Source organism: Rana temporaria, chromosome 2, assembly GCF_905171775.1.
Source record: "Rana temporaria chromosome 2, aRanTem1.1, whole genome shotgun sequence".
Classification (NCBI taxonomy): Eukaryota; Metazoa; Chordata; class Amphibia; order Anura; family Ranidae; genus Rana; species Rana temporaria.
The window spans coordinates 387,331,980-387,352,631 of NC_053490.1; the positions used below are offsets into that span (position 1 = coordinate 387,331,980).

Below are 20,652 nucleotides of genomic sequence, written 5' to 3' on the forward strand. Positions count from 1 at the left end.
ACAAATTATTATTATTATTATTATTATTATTATTATTATTATTATTATTATTAAACTTTTCCTGCTTACTGTTAAAATTAAACCTGAAAAGTAAAAAGTTGCAAGCATATAGATGTACTTGTATATATGGTAGAAGAGACACTGTATGTCTTTTCTGACATATAACAGTTTTCCCCTGCCTGCTAATAGTTTTTTTTATGAATGCTTCTTCACATGCAACATCTTATGCCTCGTACACACGATCGGGATTTCCAAAGGGAAAAAGTCAGTCCGGAATCCCGACGGGCAGCTGGTTCTCTTTTTTTTACCGGCGGATTTTGGCAGTTTCCCTGTTTGAAAAACTGCGAGGGAGCATACACATGGCCTGGATTCCTGGCCAAAAGCTCTCCTCGCAGTTTTCCCGGCGGAAAACCCGGTCATGTGTATGAGGCATTACACATGCCAGGAGTAAGTTCCGGGTGCCAGGGTGAAGACTCCTTGACCAGCAAGACAGGAGGAAAATGGAAGCCTTGGAGTGACAAGGGAGATTCTGGACATTCCAGTGATGGAGGGGGGTACTCTCTAAGGTAAGAAACCCATACTGTGAAAATATGCTGTGTGTGGCAAAAGATCCAGTGAGACCAAACACTTTAAACTCACTTTAAGTTTCTAAAATAAAGTATGGTAAAGTTCTTTACAAATATAATGGCTATTAAAAAGATACTCTAAAAAAACTACATTAATAAATAATTTTAAAAAAATCTGCACATATACTGTAAATGTTATAACAATTTGATGATACGAACCAAACACGGTGTATTAGATTTTGAACAGACAGAATTAGCTTTAACTGACATTTTAGGCAGATCAAAAACACACCTCTGATCTGTAGTAACATTGCAAATACAGTTGGTAGCAAAATGTTATACCGTTGCAATGTAAAGTTGTTACAGGGATAACTGAACTTTGAAACTGGCATTCATTCTCATTGTGGGTCCACATGAGGAGGGTCATTGCAGGGGCAGGTGACAGATAGATTGCATCCCTTCCTTGTGTTCGTTCATAACGGAGGCATGGTAAACTGTTTGTGAATGAACAGTGCAGATCTCTTAAGCCTCGTGCACACGATCGGAATTTCTGATGGAATTACTCCGATGGGGCATACACACGGACGGAATTTTCGATGGAAAAAGTCCGTCCGACTTTTTCCATCGGAAATTCCATCAGAAATTCCGATGAATTCCATCAGAGTTTACATAGAGAACATGTTCTCTTTTCCTCTGATGGAATTCCGTCGGAATTCCGATGTGAATTTGGTCGGACAAAGGTCCAATCGTGTGTACAGGGCATTACTATTCATTCATTTTGTGTAGTTAAGGCTGCAGAGATGGAGTTTGAGGACTGTGTCTTCAATATCCTTTCTCTGGCTCAAAAATTAGACATTAGGGAGGTCAGGGGTTTTCACTAAAGCCCCCCCAACAGAGCTGCTAATTTTTTTAAAAATAAAACATAAAATTTTTCTAAAAATAATAAAAAAATATGATTGTAAAAATGATAAAAAACTAAAATGACCGACTCCCTCCAATGCCTTACTGATGCCGACCTCTACCCTACTGACACCATCCACTGCCCTACTGACAAAGTTCACTGCCCTACTGCCAAAGTTCACTGCCCTACTGACAAAGTTCACTGCCCTACTGACAAAGTTCACTGCCCTACTGACAAAGTTCACTGCCCTACTAACACTGTCCACTGCTCTAATCACAGACACCGTCCACCCCCCTACTGATACCAACCTATACCCTACTGACATATTCTGCTCTACTGACACTGTCTACTAGTTTACTGACTGACACTGTCCAATTTTAAGGTAGGCTAAGTTTATATTTTTTCAGTGACATTTGTTTTATTATATCTTTCTACGTTTTCCTTACTATTTGGTTAGGACTTGCAAGTTAATTTCTTCTTCTTCAAAAAAAAACCATCTCTTTCATGTTGTTCAGGCAGATATTTGCCTCTCAAAGGTTGACACCCCTGTTCTAGGATGTACATCAGTTCTTTCATGGCCTCTGTGTGCTTTAATTTCTTCCAATCCAAACAGTTAAAGTGGAAGTAAACCCTGATGGGTTTTACTTCCTTTTTGTTTCCCTGCAAAGGTAAAGCATAATGGGCTACTATGCATCGCATAGTAGCCCATTATGTGACAGTTACCTGCAGGAGAAGCTCCCAATGTCCCCGTCTTACTCGCTGGCAGCTAGCATCCATTCTTCAATCCTCTTCCTTCCAGGGCTCTGTGAGTGGCCGGAGTCACGTGACGTCACTCCCACGTCACGGCATGACCCCAGTTTGAAACGGCACAGAGTGCCCTTTCAAGTCAGTGCATGCGCAGAAGAGGCCTTTGTTCGGGGACATTGCAAATATCTCCTAAACCGTGGAGGTTTAGGAGACATTTTAAGCACCTACAGGTAAGCCTTAATCTAGGCTTACATGTACTGTAGGTGAAAATTGTCCCTGAGGGTTTACAACCACTTTAACTGATGCCTGTCCAAAATTATAATGAATTTTGTTATTAGTGGCAGGTGACAGTCCTTTGTACCCTGTAAACCACTGTCTGTCCAATACATTGCTGTTATATGTGGAAAATAAAAAAATATGGAAACTGACAGGTTATAATACTAACAGTGAATGTTCAATGCTTGAATATAGTTGTAACTATATTTGGTACAAACACCGACATTTTATCATACTAGCAATGCGTTTTCATCTTGAATGAAAACTTTGTTTATGTACCAAATTTGTACACTCTGGCCACTATTCTTTAGACATCTTAAAAATCTCCATTTCATAAGAATGATATATGGTCCAAAAAACAATGTACTTGGTCTTGTAAGATCTGGTTACCTCAGCTGTCATTGTTGCAATATTCTGTGTCGATACAGTGCCACACAGGACATTTCGTCTCAGAGATGGATTCTTTGGATCCTTTAAATTACTAATCCGACTCCGAATTCTGTTTCTGTATTTCATATCTGTAGCCTTTATTTCTCTATATACAAGTGAGAATGTCATGGAAAGCGACAATAGGATGTAAAATCAAGCCTTTCCAAAAAAAACAACATCAAGCACAGACAGTATGAGAAGCACAAAATCCACACTGTGTAAGATGACCTTGATGATTGCTCAATGTCACTACGTGGTGGTCATGACAAATATGCCTATAGTATAACCTAAGGCAGGGGTGCCCAACCTTTTGAAGAACAAGGGCCACTTGAGCGACTTTGTTTTTGGTCACGGGCCACAGTATGGGTCTTCCAATCTGCCCATATGGAAGGGGACAGATACCCTTCTGTTTTTTTTTGGGGGGGGGGGGATCAGATTGGAGGTAGGTGGGTGTAAACGGACACAAGTCTGTTTACATCTACTGCTCCCTACAGGTGAATTGAGGGTCCACTGATCGTGTAAAAGAGGTCTAAGGTGGCTTTCACACTGATTCACTATGGTTTACCCCCACCGCGGGTGCAGCGCAGTGCACCTGTGGCCTTCCAGCAGGTTAGTTGCACTTTGCCATAGACTTCTAATATATCCTGCAGGTGTGGAGCACTTTTTGAAAGCGCACCAAACCTGCAGGTTAAAACAGAGTGCATTGGGTATCACTCCATTTGTGGCAGGAGCCAGCGCTATACAGGAAGCATCAGCTTCGCAGCCGTTTGCTTCCTCTACCACCATCTTCGCTCACAACACTGATTCTCTGGGATGGTGGGTTGGAAAACCGTGATCTGGGCTTGCCAACCCACCATCCCAGAGAAGGAGGTCGCGGGCCACATCAGAGGGCTCTGCGGGCCACATGTGGCCCCCGGGCCACTGGTTGGGCACCCATGACCTAAGGCCTCGTACACATGACCGAGTTTCTCAGCAAAAACCAGCAAGAAACTTGCTGTTTTTTTTGCCCAGGAAACCGGTCGTGTGTACACTTTTCGACGAGGAAACTGCCGAGGATCTCGTCGAGCCAAAAATAAAGCATGTCTTCTTTTTCCTCTACGGCAATGGGGAAATTTGGCTCGCCGAGATCCTCAACAGCCTAACAAGAACTCGACGAGCAAAGCGATGTGTTTCGCCCATCGAGTTTCTCGGTCGTGTGTACGAGGCTTAAGCCATCTTGTAAGATTTTGCTTTAAACAATTCTGCTTGCACATGTAGTATGTTGCTAAAGCTGGCAGGAGTTTCCTGTTCATTGTGGCTATAGGAGAAGATTCTATGTAACTTGGTTATGACTTGGCTTTGATGAAGTCAGTTTGATGAAACGCATAAGGACAGGGCCTTGTCATGCAGTCTATCCTAAGGAGTGCAGGCACTGCAAGAAAGGGTGGGGCAGTTGAAGGCTCATGCCTGTTAAAATGCTGTCATGCATTTATTCATGTGAGTGGCAACTTGTTATGCTTTTAACTTTATAAGGCTAAGTTCCCACTAGAACTTGGTGTGGGAAACCCGCATTCCATGTGCGTTTCCAGGAACCACATCCTGCATCGGTTTTCAATGTTAAGTTAACAACATTTTAAGCACAGATTGCAAACACAGTGGCCCAGATTCTCAAAGGCGTTACGACGGCGCAACACCATTTGCGCCGTCGTAACTCCTCATCTGGCACCGGGTAGCTATGCGACTGATTCTTAGAATCAGTTACGCATAGATACCCATTTGATCTGACAGGCGTAAGGCTCTTACGCTGTCAGATCTTAAAAGCAATTTTTTTTCCCGCCGCTAGGTGTCGCATCGTCGTTTTCCCCGTCGTCTATGCAAATTAGGTAATTACGCGAGATTCCCGAACATACGCGCGGTCGACGCTGAGAATTTACGTTGTTTCCGTAGCGTACGCGTAAGGTTGCCCCTGCTATTAGGAGGGGCAACCAATGTTAAGTATGGCCGTCGTTCCCGTGTTGAATTAAAAAAAAATATGTCGTTTGCGTAAGACGTCCGTGAATGCCGCTGGACGCCATTTACGTAAATGTCTAAGCAAATGACGTTGGGGCGACGTCATTTAGCGCAATGCACGTCGGGTAATTTACCCGACGGAGCATGCGCAGTACGCTCGGTGCGGGAGCGCGCCTAATTTAAATGGTGCCCATTTGAACTGGGCCGGCTTGCGCCGAGCGATTTAACGATACACCGCCGCAAGTTTACAGGTAAGTGTTCTGAGAATCAGGTTGTAAACCTGTAAACCTGCGGCGGTGTAACGTAAATCACATACGTTACGCTGCCCAGGAGCAACGTAAATGTATGAGAATCTGGGCCAGTGCCTTTGCCTGTACCATGGTACAAAAGCTGCAGTGAGTTTCCAAGAGTAGTGCAGTACTTTTGGTGCGATGCAGTGCGATTTTAGCCCATTCAAAATTAATAGGTTGCAATCGCACCACACTGAATCGCATGTAAATTGCACAGGAATGTGCAATTCATAGTGTGAACTGGGGCTTATAGTATAAGGGTTTTAATTTATACGCAGTTTAATTTTCAGTTTATGATATGGAGACAACACCCTATTAAAGGTGAGCACACCAAACCGAGGAGATATATGTCACTACAAGAAGAGACAGGAACACTACATTTCTATAAAGAATTATTTTCTGTATTAAAATGTTTTTAGCTAAAAAAAAAAAAAGAAGAAAATAAATGCAGCCAGCACATTTAAGGACTGTAAGCTGCAATACATTACATTTTTTGTTGTTTGATTTTGTTATCTTTTAAATGAGAAACACATGGATTCACTTTGGAAGAAAATTATTTATTGTATTTTTTTTTAATAGTCTTTTATTCTTTAGTTATATAGAATTACGTTTAAGTTATACGTTTATTAAGTTATAAAGGATTAAGAATACATTTATACGATTTATGATTTGTCACTATTAGGAGATTTCACTGTAGGTTGTGAATGTTACATATGCACAGTTGACTGTTGTTTTAAATAAATATTATTTATTCACTATTTATTTATTATCAGGAAGAAATTAAGGACATATTTTAACGCTATTTGAGTCCTTTCTGGCCTTGCTAGAAAGATTTTCTGCAACGTTAAGGTGACAATAGTGACTTCAAAGGATACAAATGCAGACACAATACAAAATTCAGTTATAAATATGTCATTGACACTGGTCAATGACATATTTATGACTGAATTTTGTATGGTGTCTGTATTTTTGTCCTTTGAAGTCACTATTGTCAAAAGAATAAACTTTTTGGACCTATGGAAGGCACCATGATTCTGTGGATTCTAGACCACAATGTATTTATTTTCCCAAATGTAATTCCATCCAGCAATTACCTACACCCAACCCTGTATCTTGGCCTAGGCCAACAAGGCCCAGACCTAGGGCAGCACTTTGCAGGGGGGCAGCACGAAAAGAGTCCCCGCCGGCTTGCGCTACACTTTTAGTGCAGCACGAGTATTATGAGGTGGACTGGGCTACAAGATAAATCGGTCTGGTGCCCACATAGAGTAAAGGGATGGTTTTAGCCCCTGTTATTTTTTTTTTTTGCCATCCGCTAATTTCCCTTAATTTCCTGCCCCATAGCCAAACAGGAATTAAGAGGAAATCTCTGCAGATGAAGGGAATCTGCAAGACCCTGAGAACTAGTGTCCCCACTAGAAAATTTCAGGGCAGGTCTTAAACAGGAAGGGGTGTGACCTTGACAGGAAGGGGTGGATCATATTTAAATTAGGGGTTTGCACGAGTTTAGTCAGGCCTAGGGCAGCATAAAACTTAAATACACCACTGCCTACACCCCCTCCCGCATAAAGAGTTGGAGACCTTCCTTCTTTGGCTGCAAGGAGCTGATATCAAATTGTATCCCTCAGTAACAGGTAATGCAATGCAAGTGCATAAAAATATGATCGTATTTCATTTTTATCATGATCAGAGATCTTCTTGAACAGAAATAAAAATCATATTCACATTTCAAAAGGATATATTCTTCTATCTCCCATGCAAGCCTGTCACAGTTTGCTTCATACTCTATATAGTCACCTAGAAGGAAAGATAGGAAATAAATATTTAGGATACCCCATTTTGTTACTGTGAAGCTTTCCTCAACCTTGGGGGTTGCCATACATTTCATGGCGCAGTCTCAGTGTGTCATACCTTGCTGTGCCCATTGCAGTCCCACTGTGCCATACGGTACTCACTGTGCCCATTGCAGTCTCACTGTGCCCGAATACCTGAATTCTTGACAGGCGTCCATTTTTAAAAGTAGCGTCTTCCTCCTGTCGTTCCGTTCCGTGATAGGCATTTGACACTGTATTCCGCCTATCACGGAGGTCCTCTCATCCTCGGACTCAGTTTCCCAGCAGACACTGTGTTCCGCCAATCACGGACATTCTTTCATCCTCGTACAAGAGATTGGCAGAACACTGAACACAGTGTCTGCTGGTAAACTGTCCGAGGATGAGAGGACCTCCGTGATAGGCGGAACACAGTGTCAAATGCCTATCACGAGGAAGCCGTGACTTTTAAAAAATGGACACCTGTCAAGAATGCAGGTACACTGACTCAAATATAAGCAGAGGGGAGTATTTTCAGCCCTAAAAAAAGGGCTGAAAAACTTGGCTTATACTCGAGTATATACGGTACTTAAAGTACATCTGAAAAAAATAATTGTTTTGGATAGCATAGAGAAGAACTCAATCCTTTATTATGCAATCTGTCTGGCTATCTCCTTCTCTGTCCACTTATAGGCATTCCCTGAAAACTAATCTCTTCAGGGGAGCCTATCCTACCTTCAGCTACTGAATCTTTTATTTTTCCTGTCAGTTCATCCCTCAGTTATTACCTTTTGTTCCACCAGCCTATTAAATTGTAAGCTCACAGGAGCAGGGTCCTCCTCAGTGGCGGCTGGTGCTCAAAAATTTTGGGGGGGCGCAAACAAAGAAAAAAAAAATTCGCACCACTGTGCCATGCCATCAAACGCAGCCACTGTGCCATGTCATCAAACGCAGCCACTGTGCCATCAATTGTCACCACTGTACCATGCCATCAAACGCAGCCACTGTGCCATCAATTGTCACCACTGTACCATGCCATCAAATGCAGCCACTGTGCCATCAATTATCACCACTGTGCCATGCCATCAAATGCAGCCACTGTGCCATGCCATCAATTGTGGTCACTGTGCCATCAATTGTCACCACTGTGCCATGCCATGAAATGCAGCCACTGTGCCGTGCCATCAAATGCAGCCACTGTTCCATGCCATCAATTGTGGTCACTGTGCCATCAATTGTCACCACTGTGCCATGCCATGAATTGCAGCCACTGTGCTATGCCATCAAATGCAGCCACTGTTCCATGCCATCAATTGTGGTCACTGTGCCATCAATTGTCACCACTGTGCCATGCCAAACGCAGCCACTGTGCCAATTGTCACCACTGTGCCCATTCATGCCGCTGTGCCAATTGTCCCCACTGTGTCACTGTCCAGTCATCCATCCACCTCGGAGCTTTATATTATAACCTGCTGGGACTTGTAGTTCTCCATCGTCTCCTGGGGCTCAGGTGCATGCAATCCACCATCTTTGTCCAGTTTTTCTCACTGCTGGGACTTGTAGTCCCATAGATGGTGGATTGCATGCACCTGAGCCCCAGGAGAAGATGAACTACAAGTCCCAGCAGGTTATACATACAATAAGGCTCTGAGGTGGATGGGTGTGGATGGCATGCACCTGAGCCCAGGAGAAGATGGGGAACTACAAGTCCCAGCAGGTTATAATATAAGACACCCATCCACCTAGGAGCCTTATATTATAACCTGCTGGGACTTGTAGTTCCCCATCTTCTCCTGGGCTCAGGTGCATGCCATCCACCTCAGAGCCTTATTGTATGTATAACCTGCTGGGACTTGTAGTTCTCCAATCTCCATCTTCTCCATTAGCCCCAGGAGAAGATGGAGAACTAAAAGTCCCAGCAGTCTAACTACAATAAAAGGCTCCGAGGTGGATGGGTGGGGATCAGGCAGTGAATGTGCATTTTAAAAAAAAACAATAATAGGGGGTGCTTCCTGACGGCAGACATTTAAAAAAAGTTTTCAACCAGCGGGAGGGGGGGGATCGGCCGGCCGCCGATGCTGTTGCTGCTGCCGCCGAAGCACAGAACAGTACAAACTGGGGTGAGGGGAAGACATGGAATGCAGCTTACCTGTTCCACGAACGGGCGCACTGAGCTGGATAGTGCCGACGTCACTTCCTGTTTGTCCAGTGACGTCGGAACTAGCACAGAGACGGGCGGGTGCACATAGAAAGTGTATGCACCCGCCCGCCAATGACAATACTACTGTCAATCGCGCCGGAAGCATATGGCGCGCTGGGAAGCGCCACAATGGCATATTTTGGCTGCCAATGTAGCGCCACGTCTGCAATCCCGTGATTGCACAGACGTGGCGCTACTCCTACCGCACTGTCCCCGGCGCCCGGCGCGCGGACACAGTGCACATAAGGACCTTTTTAGGATTTTTTTTTTTTTAAAGGCACAGGTTTAAATAATTTTTTTTTTTTTTTCTTCTGACTGGGGAGGGGGGGCGGCGCCCGGGCTCCCCCTATGGACGGGCCGCCACTGGTCCTCCTAACCCTCTTGTATTAAATTGTATTGTTGCTGTATTGTCTCCCTTTATATTGTAAAGTGCTATACAAATTGTTGGTACTATATAAATCCTGTATATTATTAATAATAATAATAATAATAAGAAGAAGAAAACGATGGAAAATACTAGCACACATACTGCAAATGCATCTACTATAAACCGATTAAAAAACCTTAATAATGTCAACTGGTCAAAAAGGGTGGTTTGAGGGGACGGAAAAGCTGCTAGCTGGCCTAAGGCCCAATTCTGTCCTAATCTGTCTGTGACCTAACATCTGTATTCTCACCATCAGTCCTCAGAGCAGCTGCCACCATCTCCACACACTTGTCCCTAACAGAGTTTCCTGTCACATAAGAGGGATGTAGAAGTACAGACGAAGGAGGACTGCCACAAGTAGGGGAGCTTCCCAATGCATCACTTGACCTACAGGATAAAAAGTATTTATCAGTAACAGAGAGATAAATAACTCTGTTTGCTTTAAAGCTTTATTCACCTTTCTTCTTTGGTATGTGTGGAGGGTTTGCTGGATCCATTCCGAACATTGGTTGTTGGACTACTAACAGAGGTTCTTCTGAGTGGAAAAAAATGAAAGCAATCAATATTTGTCTTTTTCTTCTTCAAATGCTAATGCTACTCAATTGACTTTACCTTTCTTCTTTGTGGGTGGTAAAACTTTTACTGGAGGCAGATGATGGTGAGGCATTCAGAGACAACCTCCTAATAAACGTACATAAATAGGATGATCAAGGAGGCTCAACTTGCATTAGAAACCACATCAAATACTAACTTACCTTTCTGACTTCTTGGAAGTATGAGATGAAGACTGAACATCAGTAGAATGACTCCTGCAAAGAGTACAACATTAGTATATCCTGCTATACTAATAAATCTAGTAATGGCTGCATATAGAGCATACCTGGAAGAAGTCATCAAAATATATTTATCTGTGCTTCTAGACCCTGGGTGCCCAACCAGTGGCCTGGGGGCCACATGTGGCCCGCAGAGCCCTCTGATGTGGCCCACGACCTCCTTCTCTGGGATAGTGGGTTGGCAAGCCCAGATTGCGGTTTTCCAACCGACCATCCCAGAGAATCAGTGTTGTGAGCGAAGACGGCGGTAGAGGAAGCAACCGCCTAAGCTGATGCTTCCTGTATAGCGCTGGCTCCTGCCACAAACAGAGTGATATCCAATGCACTCTGTTTTAACCTGCAGGTTTGGTGCACTTAAACAGTGCTCCACATCTGCAGGATATAATAGAAGTCTATGGCAAAGTGCAGCTAACCTGCTGGAAAGCCACAGGTGCACCCGCAGTGGGGGTAAACCACAGCGCATAAGTGTGAAAGCAGCCTTAGACCCCTTTCACACGATCAGTGGACCCTCAATTCACCTGTATGGAGCAGTAGATGTAAACAGACTTGTGTCAGTTTACACCCACCTACCTCCAATCCGACTCCCCCCCCCCCCCCCAAAAAAAAAAAAACAGAAGGGTATCTGTCCCCTTCCATTTGGGCAGATTTGAGGGCCCATACTGTGGCCCGCGACCAAATACAAAGTCGCTCAAGTGGCCCTTGTTCTTCAAAAGGTTGGGCACCCCTGTTCTAGACATATACTACCAAACTTCTGTCAGCCTAGCATCTTAGAAGGCAAGCATTGGTACTATTCATGTCCTAGAATGCCAAGGGAGGATTGGGAACCTTTGGCTTTCTATGGACAGATTTCTGTTTACTATATAAAGTACATCATGAAAAATATGCCGTGGTGCCTCATTGATTGGTGGCCGTGGTAAAAGGTTGTTTTTACTAAAGAACATGATTTATTGTGACAATTTTTTTTCACTTTTTGCAGCACCAGCTTTCTACAGGGTGTCACTGGATGTCTCAGAGCCGCAAAAGAAGTTGGTGCTGGAAGACCTCCCTCTGCTACATACTGAGATTACAGTTCTGAATAAGGTAGGTATAAAATGCTAGCCATGTGTCATTGACTGCACGTATTACTCTTATTGATGTCTAAATTAGGAAGTTTCTCCATTCAGGGCCACCAGCCCAACATAACAGGGAGAAAATGGCCCTCTGCCTCTCAGAGATCCCAATGTGAGACTGTGTATAAGATACAAACCATAGTATAAAATACCCTCAAAGGTCTATTACCAGTGAAAAAAAAACATGCTGTCAGTTCTCATTAGACATTTTATGCATTAGGGCAAAAAAAAACTTCTGCATGCAGCTTCCCACAGCCCTCCCTTATACTTACCTGAGACTCGATCCAGCGATGTGCACAAGAACAGCAGCTCTCTCTGCTCTTTCTCTCCTTATTGGCTGGCTCTCTCTCCTCATTGGACAGAGAGGCAGCAGTGGAAGCTATTGACTCCTGTGGCTGCCAATGAGGAGAGAGCGAGGGGGGGGAGCAGCCACAGAGCTGGCTTGGGAGTGAGCACACTAGTGTCCTCTCACAGCAAGTGACACTCAGCAGGGGGGAGGAGCCAGAAGGTTGGTGGGGGAACCCCAGGAGGTGAGGGGAGGGTTGGGGCTGCTTTGTGCAAAATCATTGCACAGAGAAAGGAAAGTATGTCATATTTGCTTGTTTTTTCTATTTAGAATCACTTTAACTATATCAATTTCCAGTTCATTCTACTACTGTACCAGACATAATTGCACATCACCACTCACAGTCTTCAAGGTGCTCAAATTATTTGCATTGTGGCTTGCAAAAAAATATCTGTGGTTGAAATCACAATAAGCTGGTTTAAATTTCTTCTTTTCACTAGCAGAATCCTAGATCGCAAACCGTAGTCTGTGCATGGAATATCTTTAATGGTAAAAAAACATGTTTTATGCTTATGTGCTACTGATATGATGTGTCCTGACACACACTTTACCTTTTAAGCTTTGTTTCCTTAGCGGTTGCATGCTGTGTCATGGATGGAGAATTCAATTCAGGGTATTCCCTGCATGAGAAAATTGTAATGTGAACAACAGATTCTTGCTGTAAAACTATTAATGCACAGTTATCATGATAATACCTTAACCTAAAACCTGCATTGCTACAAACGCAGTGGCTGACACCCACTACAATCATACACCCACAGAAGTTAACTACAGTGCCTTGCGAAAGTATTCGGCCCCCTTGAACTTTGCGACCTTTTGCCACATTTCAGGCTTCAAACATAAAGATATAAAACTGTATTTTTTTTTTGAAGAATCAACAACAAGTGGGACACAATCATGAAGTGGAACGAAATTTATTGGATATTTCAAACTTTTTTAACAAATAAAAAACTGAAAAATTGGGCGTGCAAAAGAATTTAGCCCCTTTAATTTCAGTGCAGCAAACTCTCTCCAGAAGTTCAGGGAGGATCTCTGAATGATCCAATGTTGACATAAATGAATAATGATGATAAATAGAATCCACCTGTGTGTAATCAAGTCTCCATATAAATGCACCTGCACTGTGATAGTGGTGGTGCGTCCATAAAGGGCGCACAGGCACCACCCCTTCTCTCCTGCCATCCCTCTATCACCAGAGATAGATTCATGCATTGCATGAATCTATCTATGGTCGCCGCTGCCACCCCCTATTCAGGTGCCCGGCCCCTTGTCTGGCGCCAGGCTCCTGAATTACAGTGGCGGGGTGTTTTTTAGAAGCACCTGATTAGAGCCTGATGGGCACAGTATCAACAATTGATGGGTACAGTAGCTGTGTTTGATGGCACAGTGGCGGCGAGTGAAGGGCACAGTGTCAGCAAGTAATGGGTACAGTAGCTGCGTTTGATGACACAGTGGCGGTGAGTGATGGGCACAGTGTCAGCAATTGATGGGTACAGTAGCTGCATTTGATGGCACATTGGTGGCAATTTATGAGTACAGTGGCTGCATTTGATGGCACAGTGGCTGCAATTGATGGGCACCGTGGCTGCGTTTGATGGCACAGTGGCTGCATTTGATGGCACATTGTCAGCAATTGATGGGTATAGTAGCTGCGTTTGATGGGCACAGTGGCTGAAATTTATGTTTTTTTTTTGTTCAGTTTTTTTGCCCCCCCCCCCCCCCCCAACATTTTTGAGCACCAGCCGCCACCGCTTTTCATTGTATAATTTTCAGACCAAAGGGAGAAAATAAAATAAGTTCATTCTAGGTGTAAATCAGCGTACACGCCCATAGCGGCCAGCGTAAATAGACAGATAAGATACGCCGGCGGGCATATCTTAGCAACATTTAAGCGTATCTCAATTTGAGAATACGCTTAAATATACGACGACGCAGATTCGGAGTTACGAAGGCGTATCTAATGATACGCCGTCGTATCTCTACCTGAATCTGGCTAATAGTTATTTTTATGCTTGACATTTGCCAAGCCTCCAAAATCTTATTAATGTTGTTATTTTCTTGCTTCCTTTTCATATAATTACAGGGCAATTATTATACAGTACTGTCTTTTTAGATTTGATTGTGGCCCACAATGCTTCCCCAACCTTTCACGACTCCTACAGGGCCACCAAGTCTACTGCACAGTCCTCAACCTTCATCTTCCCCCCACAGAGACATTAAGGTCCATCCAGAGCCTTCCAACATTTCAATGCAGATTTTACTAATTTTTTGAGTATTGAGTATTAACTTTATTTTTTACTGTTGGGGCATGGAAGGTTTTGGAAGAATTTTCTGGGTCCTGGTCTCAAAAAGGTTGAGAACCACTGGCCTAGATAATGTCTTTCACTGGAAAAAATAAGGAGGGAAATCCAGTTGTCATCATAACAGATAGTAAGGGATTTTTCATCTCTACAAAAAAATGTATTGACTTCTTTTTAAACATAATGTCTCATTTGTGTTGAGGGGCACATTTAACTGCACTTCATCTGACTATATTCCTGGGCAGGGGCGTAACTAGAAATCACAGGGCCCCATAGCAAAATGTTGTATGGGGCCGCCCCCTGCAAACAGCCCCCCCACAAAAAAATGAACTGATGCCATTGAACAACAAATTACCACACCCATGTGGCACAGTACCCAGGCAACAGCTTATATTAATTTCGAACAACAAAGTATGCAGTATACTGTATGCAGACCCTGAAGGACACACATTGCCTTCAGGGGCTGCATAACCAATTTCACTGTGCCCATCATTGTCGCCTTACCGTGCCAATCATTGACACCTTACTGTGCCAATCAATGTAGCCTTACCGTGCCCAACATTGCCACCCTTATCGTGCCAATCATTCCCGCCTCACCATGCCAATCATTGCCTCCTTACCGTGCCAAACAATGTAGCCTCACTGTGCCAATCATTGCAGCCTTACTGTGCCCATCATTGCTGCCTTACCATGCAAGGCATTGCCGCCTCACTGTGCCAATCATTGCCGCCTCACTGTTCTAATCATTTCCGCCTCAATGTACCAATCAATGTAGCCTCACCGTGCCCATCATTGCCGCCTCACTGTGCCAATCATTGCCTCCTTACCGTGCCAATCAATATAGCCTCACTGTGCCACTCATTGCAGCCTTACTGTGCCCATCATTGCTGCCTTACCATGCCAATCATTGCCGCCTCACTGTGCCAATCATTACCTCCTCACTGTGTCAATCATTTATGACTCATTGTGCCAATAAATGTAGCCTTACTGTGCCCATCATTGTCACCTTACTGTGCCAATCATTGCCACCTTGCCGTGCCAATCATTGACGCCTCACCAGTTAGTGGCAGTGGATTACGTACAGGCAAAGCGTGCATCTCACGCTGTGTCACGGAGCTCAGCCGGAAATGTTTGGTCGCGCTGTGACAAAAGTCCCGCCCTCCTCCTAGACCAGCTTGTGTGATAGACAAAACACTGCATCTATCACACGAGCTGGTCTAGAAGGAGGGTGGGACTTTTATCACAGAGCGACCAAACCTTTCACACTAAGCTCCGTTACACAGCGTGACTTCGCTTTGAGCTATGCTGCAGCCACAGCGTAGTGCCCTGTACACACGATCAACGAATCTGATGAAAACGGTCTGATGGATTTTTTCATCAGATATCCGATGAAGCTGACTTTCATCTGTCTTGCCTACACACCATCAGTTAAAAAAATGATTGTGTCAGAACGCAGTGATGTAAAACACAAAGACGTGCTGAGAAAAATGAAGTTCAATGCTTCCGAGCATGCGTCGACTTGATTCTGAGCATGCATGGATTTTTAACCGATGGACGTGCCTACAGACGATCGTTTTTTTCTATCGTTTTTTTAACCATCAGATCATTTTAAAACAAGTTCCTAGTTTTTTCACTGATAGATAAAAAAACGATGGGGCCCACACACGATCGGTTCGTCTGATGAAAATGGTCCATCAGACTGCTTTCATCAGACGAAATGATCGTGTGTATGCGACATTTCTCAAAGAGGCCCCAGGGCAGGCGGCCTACCGGGAAATGTCCTGGTATCCCGGTAGGCCAGTCCGGCCCTGCCAGGCCCCATTTGGCTGCAGGCCCCATAGCGCCCACGTGGGTCGCTGGGGTGAAGGATCTATGGGATCACAACTGGTGGTCCAGAATCAAGTAGAGGTAACCCTAAAATACAAAATGTACCAGTCATCCTACTAAGTCTCTGCTTGATTAAGCAAAATCTTCCACCCCACCTTCAATCACAGGCTCCAAAGGTATGCATCTGATTTGCAAGGTAAGAAGTGAAAACTTATCTTTAGAGGAAATTACATAATTTTTTTTTCATTTTACAAGAAAAAGTCCAGAATAAGTTGCAGTCTTTAATAATTTTTTAACATGTTTTATGCTTATGTGCTACTGATGTGCTGCTACTTGGCGTTCTGACTGTACACACAACTTTACCTTTTTAGCTTTGTTTCCTTCGTAGTTGCCTGCTCTGTCAGAGATGGAGAATTCAATTTGGAGTATTCCCTGTATGAGAAAATTATGATGTAAACATCAGCTTTCTCCTGTAAACATATTACTGCACAGATATCACTATAGTACCCCAACCTTGAGGTGATACCAGGGCTCAAGTCCTGCAGGAACGCGTGGGAACGGAGTCCCTGCACTTTTTTCACAGCAGGAACGCAGTTCCCTTTGCAGGACGAGAGCAGCCGAGCCGTCCAAACTAATCCTTCACTAAGCGGCGATGCCCAGCTTGAGTCACTGTCAGGGGCAGGCGAACCTTAGTAATCCTTTATGTTATTGGCCGCTTCCTGTATATGGATTCATTGGGTAGTATGCGGGTATTCCGTCACTTTCTCGATGCCGCAATGTCTCCTGGAAGCTTTTGTCATTGTTCCCAGGAGACAATGCGGAGGTCTGCTTAAAGTTCTTTCTAAATCCCGCGATAACTCACGGCAGACCTCCGCAATATCTTCTGGGAACAATGACAAAAGCTCCCAGGAGACATTGCGGCATCGAGGAAGTGACGGAATACCCGCACACTACCCGATGAATCCATATACAGGAAGGGGCCAGTAACATAAAGGATTACTAAGGTACAGTGGATCGCAAAAAAAAAAAACATGCGGTTTAGAAATTATGCATATGAGCGTATCATTTTTTTTTTTTGGTGGGGGAGTGGATCTTGGGTGGGAGTTCCCACACTTTTTCCCCCAGGACTTAACCCCTGGGTGATACATAGTATACAAGGAATGCAGAATGTGAGAACACTGGAGAGAGAGGAGAGCTCTATCCCCGGAACACTATATGCTAAGAAGAGGTGCAGAGCAAGAGATGTGATGGTGGTAGAGGAGAGGGGGGAGTACTGGTGGTTGAGAAGAAACACACTCTAAAGCTGCAGGAGAGGGAGCAGTGCACAGTGATGATGCAGGTAGAGGAAAGCAACAGTACTGGGTGAACCTTAGTTTTCCCTTTCTCCATGGTTCCACTGACCTGGACACCAGGGCCAGATTAAGAACATCATGGGCCTGGTGCTGAGGATTTTGGTGGGGCCTTTTAGGCTGCATTCACACCTCCGCGACAAGTAACGCCGCGTACGCGGCGTATTTTGCCGCGAATAGTGTAACTTTTTTTTTACAAATCCTTCCTATTGCTTTGTATGGCCGAACGCCAATGCCGCCTGAAAAAAAGGGTCCGGGACTTTTTTTCATGCCGCAGGTGTACGGCGTCTATGAGATGTGAACCATCTCATAGACAGCAATGGGAATTCTCCCCTCCAGCGGCACGAGCGGCCGGCGTCGGGCGTTTTGTCGCGGAGGTGTGAATGGGGTGTAATAAATAATAAATAAATGCGTGGGAATGACATGAACGCAGCCCAGCCAAGGCAAGTGACCAAAGGCACAGAACCCAGAAGGAAGACCGGGTGAAGATGGAAGCGCCCAGGCCCCGCCTGATTCAGCGCAGCACTGGAGGGCTCAGTCTGAAAATTTAAGTGTACACTAATGTGCTAATATTCTGTGCATACTTGTACGTTGTGGCATAACCTACCCCAGGGCCTCTAAAAAGTAGTAATGTCAGGAAAGTTTACTACCGCTTTATTATCACAGGATCCCAGGAGCCTCTCATGGGGCCCCCTACTGACCCGGTGGACGGTGGCCCTTGGGCAGTGCCTAAGTGCACAGTTGCCAACATTTAAAAAATATTTTCAGGGCCACTTTTTTATATAAGTGCTATATTTAGAGTAGCTGAGATCCCCGATGTTCCTCTATACATCATAGTAGTAATCACAAAATTAAATGAGTACTAATAATGGGGCAGAACAAATATGAGAACTGATATTTCCTTTAGTTGAACTAACAAAAGTGTGTCCATTCTAGAGCTGGTAACATTGAGGATATTCAGTATAATTTTAAAGAACTGTTTTTGTGGGTAAGCGACATAGGGGAGGAGTATGGACGGTATATAAGTGGGAAGTATGTGCAGGTGAGGGAGAGGAATGTGGAGGGTCTAACAGTGGGCACTATGTACAGGAGAGGAGTACAAAGGGTACGGAAAAAAGCACTATGTACAGGAGAGGAGTGTGAAGGGTATGACAATGGGCAGTATGTACAGGAAGAGTGAGGGGGTATGACAGAGGGTAGTACGTACCAGAGAGAAGTGTGGAGGGTATGATGGGGCAGTATGTACAGGAGAGGAGTGTGGAGGGTATGACAGTGGGCAGTATGTACAGGAGAGGAATGTAGACGGTATGATAGTGGGCTCTATGTATAGGAGAGGAGTGTGGAGGGTATGACAGTGAACACTATGTATAGGAGAGGAGTGTGGAGGGTATGACAGTGGGCACTATGTATAGGAGAGGAGTGTGGAGGGTATGACAGTGAGCAGTATGTACAGGAGAGGAGTGTGGAGGGTGCGACAGTGGGCACTAAGTGCAGGAGAGAAGTGTATGACAGCAGGCACTATGTACAGGAGAGGAGTGTGAAGGGTATGACAGTGGGCTCTATGTATAGGAGAGGAGTGTGGAGGGTATGACAGTGGGCACTATGTACAGGAGAGGAGTGTGTAGGGTATGACAGTGGGTACTATGTATAGGAGAGAAGTGTGGAGAGTATGACAGTGAGCACTATGTACAGGAGTGGAAGGATATTTAGGGACTGAGTAGTGGTTAAGCGGGTCATACATGGATTGAAATTACGCCAATTATGCAGAGACCAGCCATAGTCAATCTATGTATGGGCTAGCTGGTTTTACACAAGTCAATCTATTAATCAACTTGAGTACAACCAGCCTGGTTTTTTTTCTTAAAACAATCAGTGCTGCCAGCTAAAGTTAGCAACACTGATCATTGTACGCACTGGCAGAACACAATAACACTGCAGGAGTGATTCCCCCATCCACAGGTCAGCAGGTGAGAGGGTGTGTGGGGACAGGCTGGGGAGAGATACTAGTCAGTGGCTGGGTAGGCACTGGTAGTATCAGAGCCAGATACACACAGGTTACATACGCCACGATCGTTAGAGCGAGAACAATAATTCTAGTACTAGACCTCCTCTGTAACTCTAAACATGTAACCTAAAAAAATGTAAAGCATCGCTTAGGATACCAAAAAAAAAATTGTGCTAACTTAACTAACTGTTTTTTTTAATGAATGAAACATTTTTTTCCAAAAAAACATGTTTGAAAAATTGCTGCGCAAATACCGTGCTAGAGCTGCACAATTAATCGTTAAAAAAATTGTGATCTCGATTCAACCCCCCTGACATCTTCAATGCAGAGTTTGCTGATTCTTTCATATAACAAGTGGAGAGACTTTCAGCTGTCAAAAGAAAATATCTGGGCAGTCTGCCAAGTTTTTAACAGGAAACATTGTAACTGACACTTCCTTCTTAGATCAAAGGGATACACTTCTGTGTGTAAAGAACAAATCTGGGCAGTCTGCGAAGTTTGTAAACAAAATGAAACATTGTAACTAATATTGTAACTAAATTTAACCACTTAAAGTCCAACACTTGTTTCTTAAGTTATAAAGCAATATTATTTGCTAGAAAATTACTTGGAACTGCCAAACATTATATATATTTTAGCAGAGACACTAGGGAATACAATGGCTATTGCTGCAATATTTTATGTCACACTGCATTTTCCCACTTCAATGAATAATAAAAACCATAAAAACAAAACAGTAAAGTTAGCCCATTTTTATTTATTTTTTTGTTTTAATGTGAAAGATGATGTTACGCCGCAACAATCGTGAGAGAATCGCGATCTATCTTCTAAGCAAAAAAATTGCAATTCTCATTTTAGCCAGAATTGTGCAGCTCTACACCGTGCAACATAAAAAGTGCAAAGACCACCATAGAGTAATTTTCTAGCAAAAAACAAATGATGATTTTTACATGTAGTAGAGAAGTGTCAGAATTGGCCTGGGTGGCAAGGGGTTAATTACCATGAGTAATATACAAATAATTATTATAAGCACTGTGATCCTATCAGTCTGCTGTAGTGTGTCAGCTTGTATTTATATTGGCCGCTCTGAATGTAGCTTCTGACAGGCTGTGCAAGCAGGCCCGTATCTCCGGAACCATAAATGATAGCCGTCCCATATTTTAACCAGTTGTGGGGTAGCTCTTCCCATGCCTACCCCCAAATGTGGGGTTTCTGTGACCTCTGGTCATCGAGCTACAACCCCCCAA

The 20,652-nt window shown here is 44.0% G+C and overlaps 1 protein-coding gene across 4 annotated transcripts in view; it reads right to left on the bottom strand.

Annotated features, from left to right (window-relative positions):
- The window catches only part of LOC120927347 (transcription elongation factor A protein 2-like), a 188,665-nt gene that overhangs the window by 15,109 nt on the left and 152,904 nt on the right, over nucleotides 1-20,652 (bottom strand). For 2 of the 4 annotated variants that reach the window (XM_040337946.1, XM_040337945.1), the window contains exons 7-14: nucleotides 16,415-16,483; nucleotides 12,476-12,544; nucleotides 10,392-10,445; nucleotides 10,249-10,317; nucleotides 10,094-10,171; nucleotides 9,887-10,023; nucleotides 6,939-6,995; nucleotides 2,881-3,035 (exon numbers count right to left, since the gene is read on the bottom strand). In XM_040337946.1, the coding sequence (XP_040193880.1) occupies nucleotides 2,881-3,035; nucleotides 6,939-6,995; nucleotides 9,887-10,023; nucleotides 10,094-10,171; nucleotides 10,249-10,317; nucleotides 10,392-10,445; nucleotides 12,476-12,544; nucleotides 16,415-16,483 (688 nt within the window). The remainder of the gene's footprint in view (nucleotides 1-2,880; nucleotides 3,036-6,938; nucleotides 6,996-9,886; nucleotides 10,024-10,093; nucleotides 10,172-10,248; nucleotides 10,318-10,391; nucleotides 10,446-12,475; nucleotides 12,545-16,414; nucleotides 16,484-20,652) is intronic. The other 2 variants (XM_040337947.1, XM_040337948.1) reach the window with 2 other exon arrangements.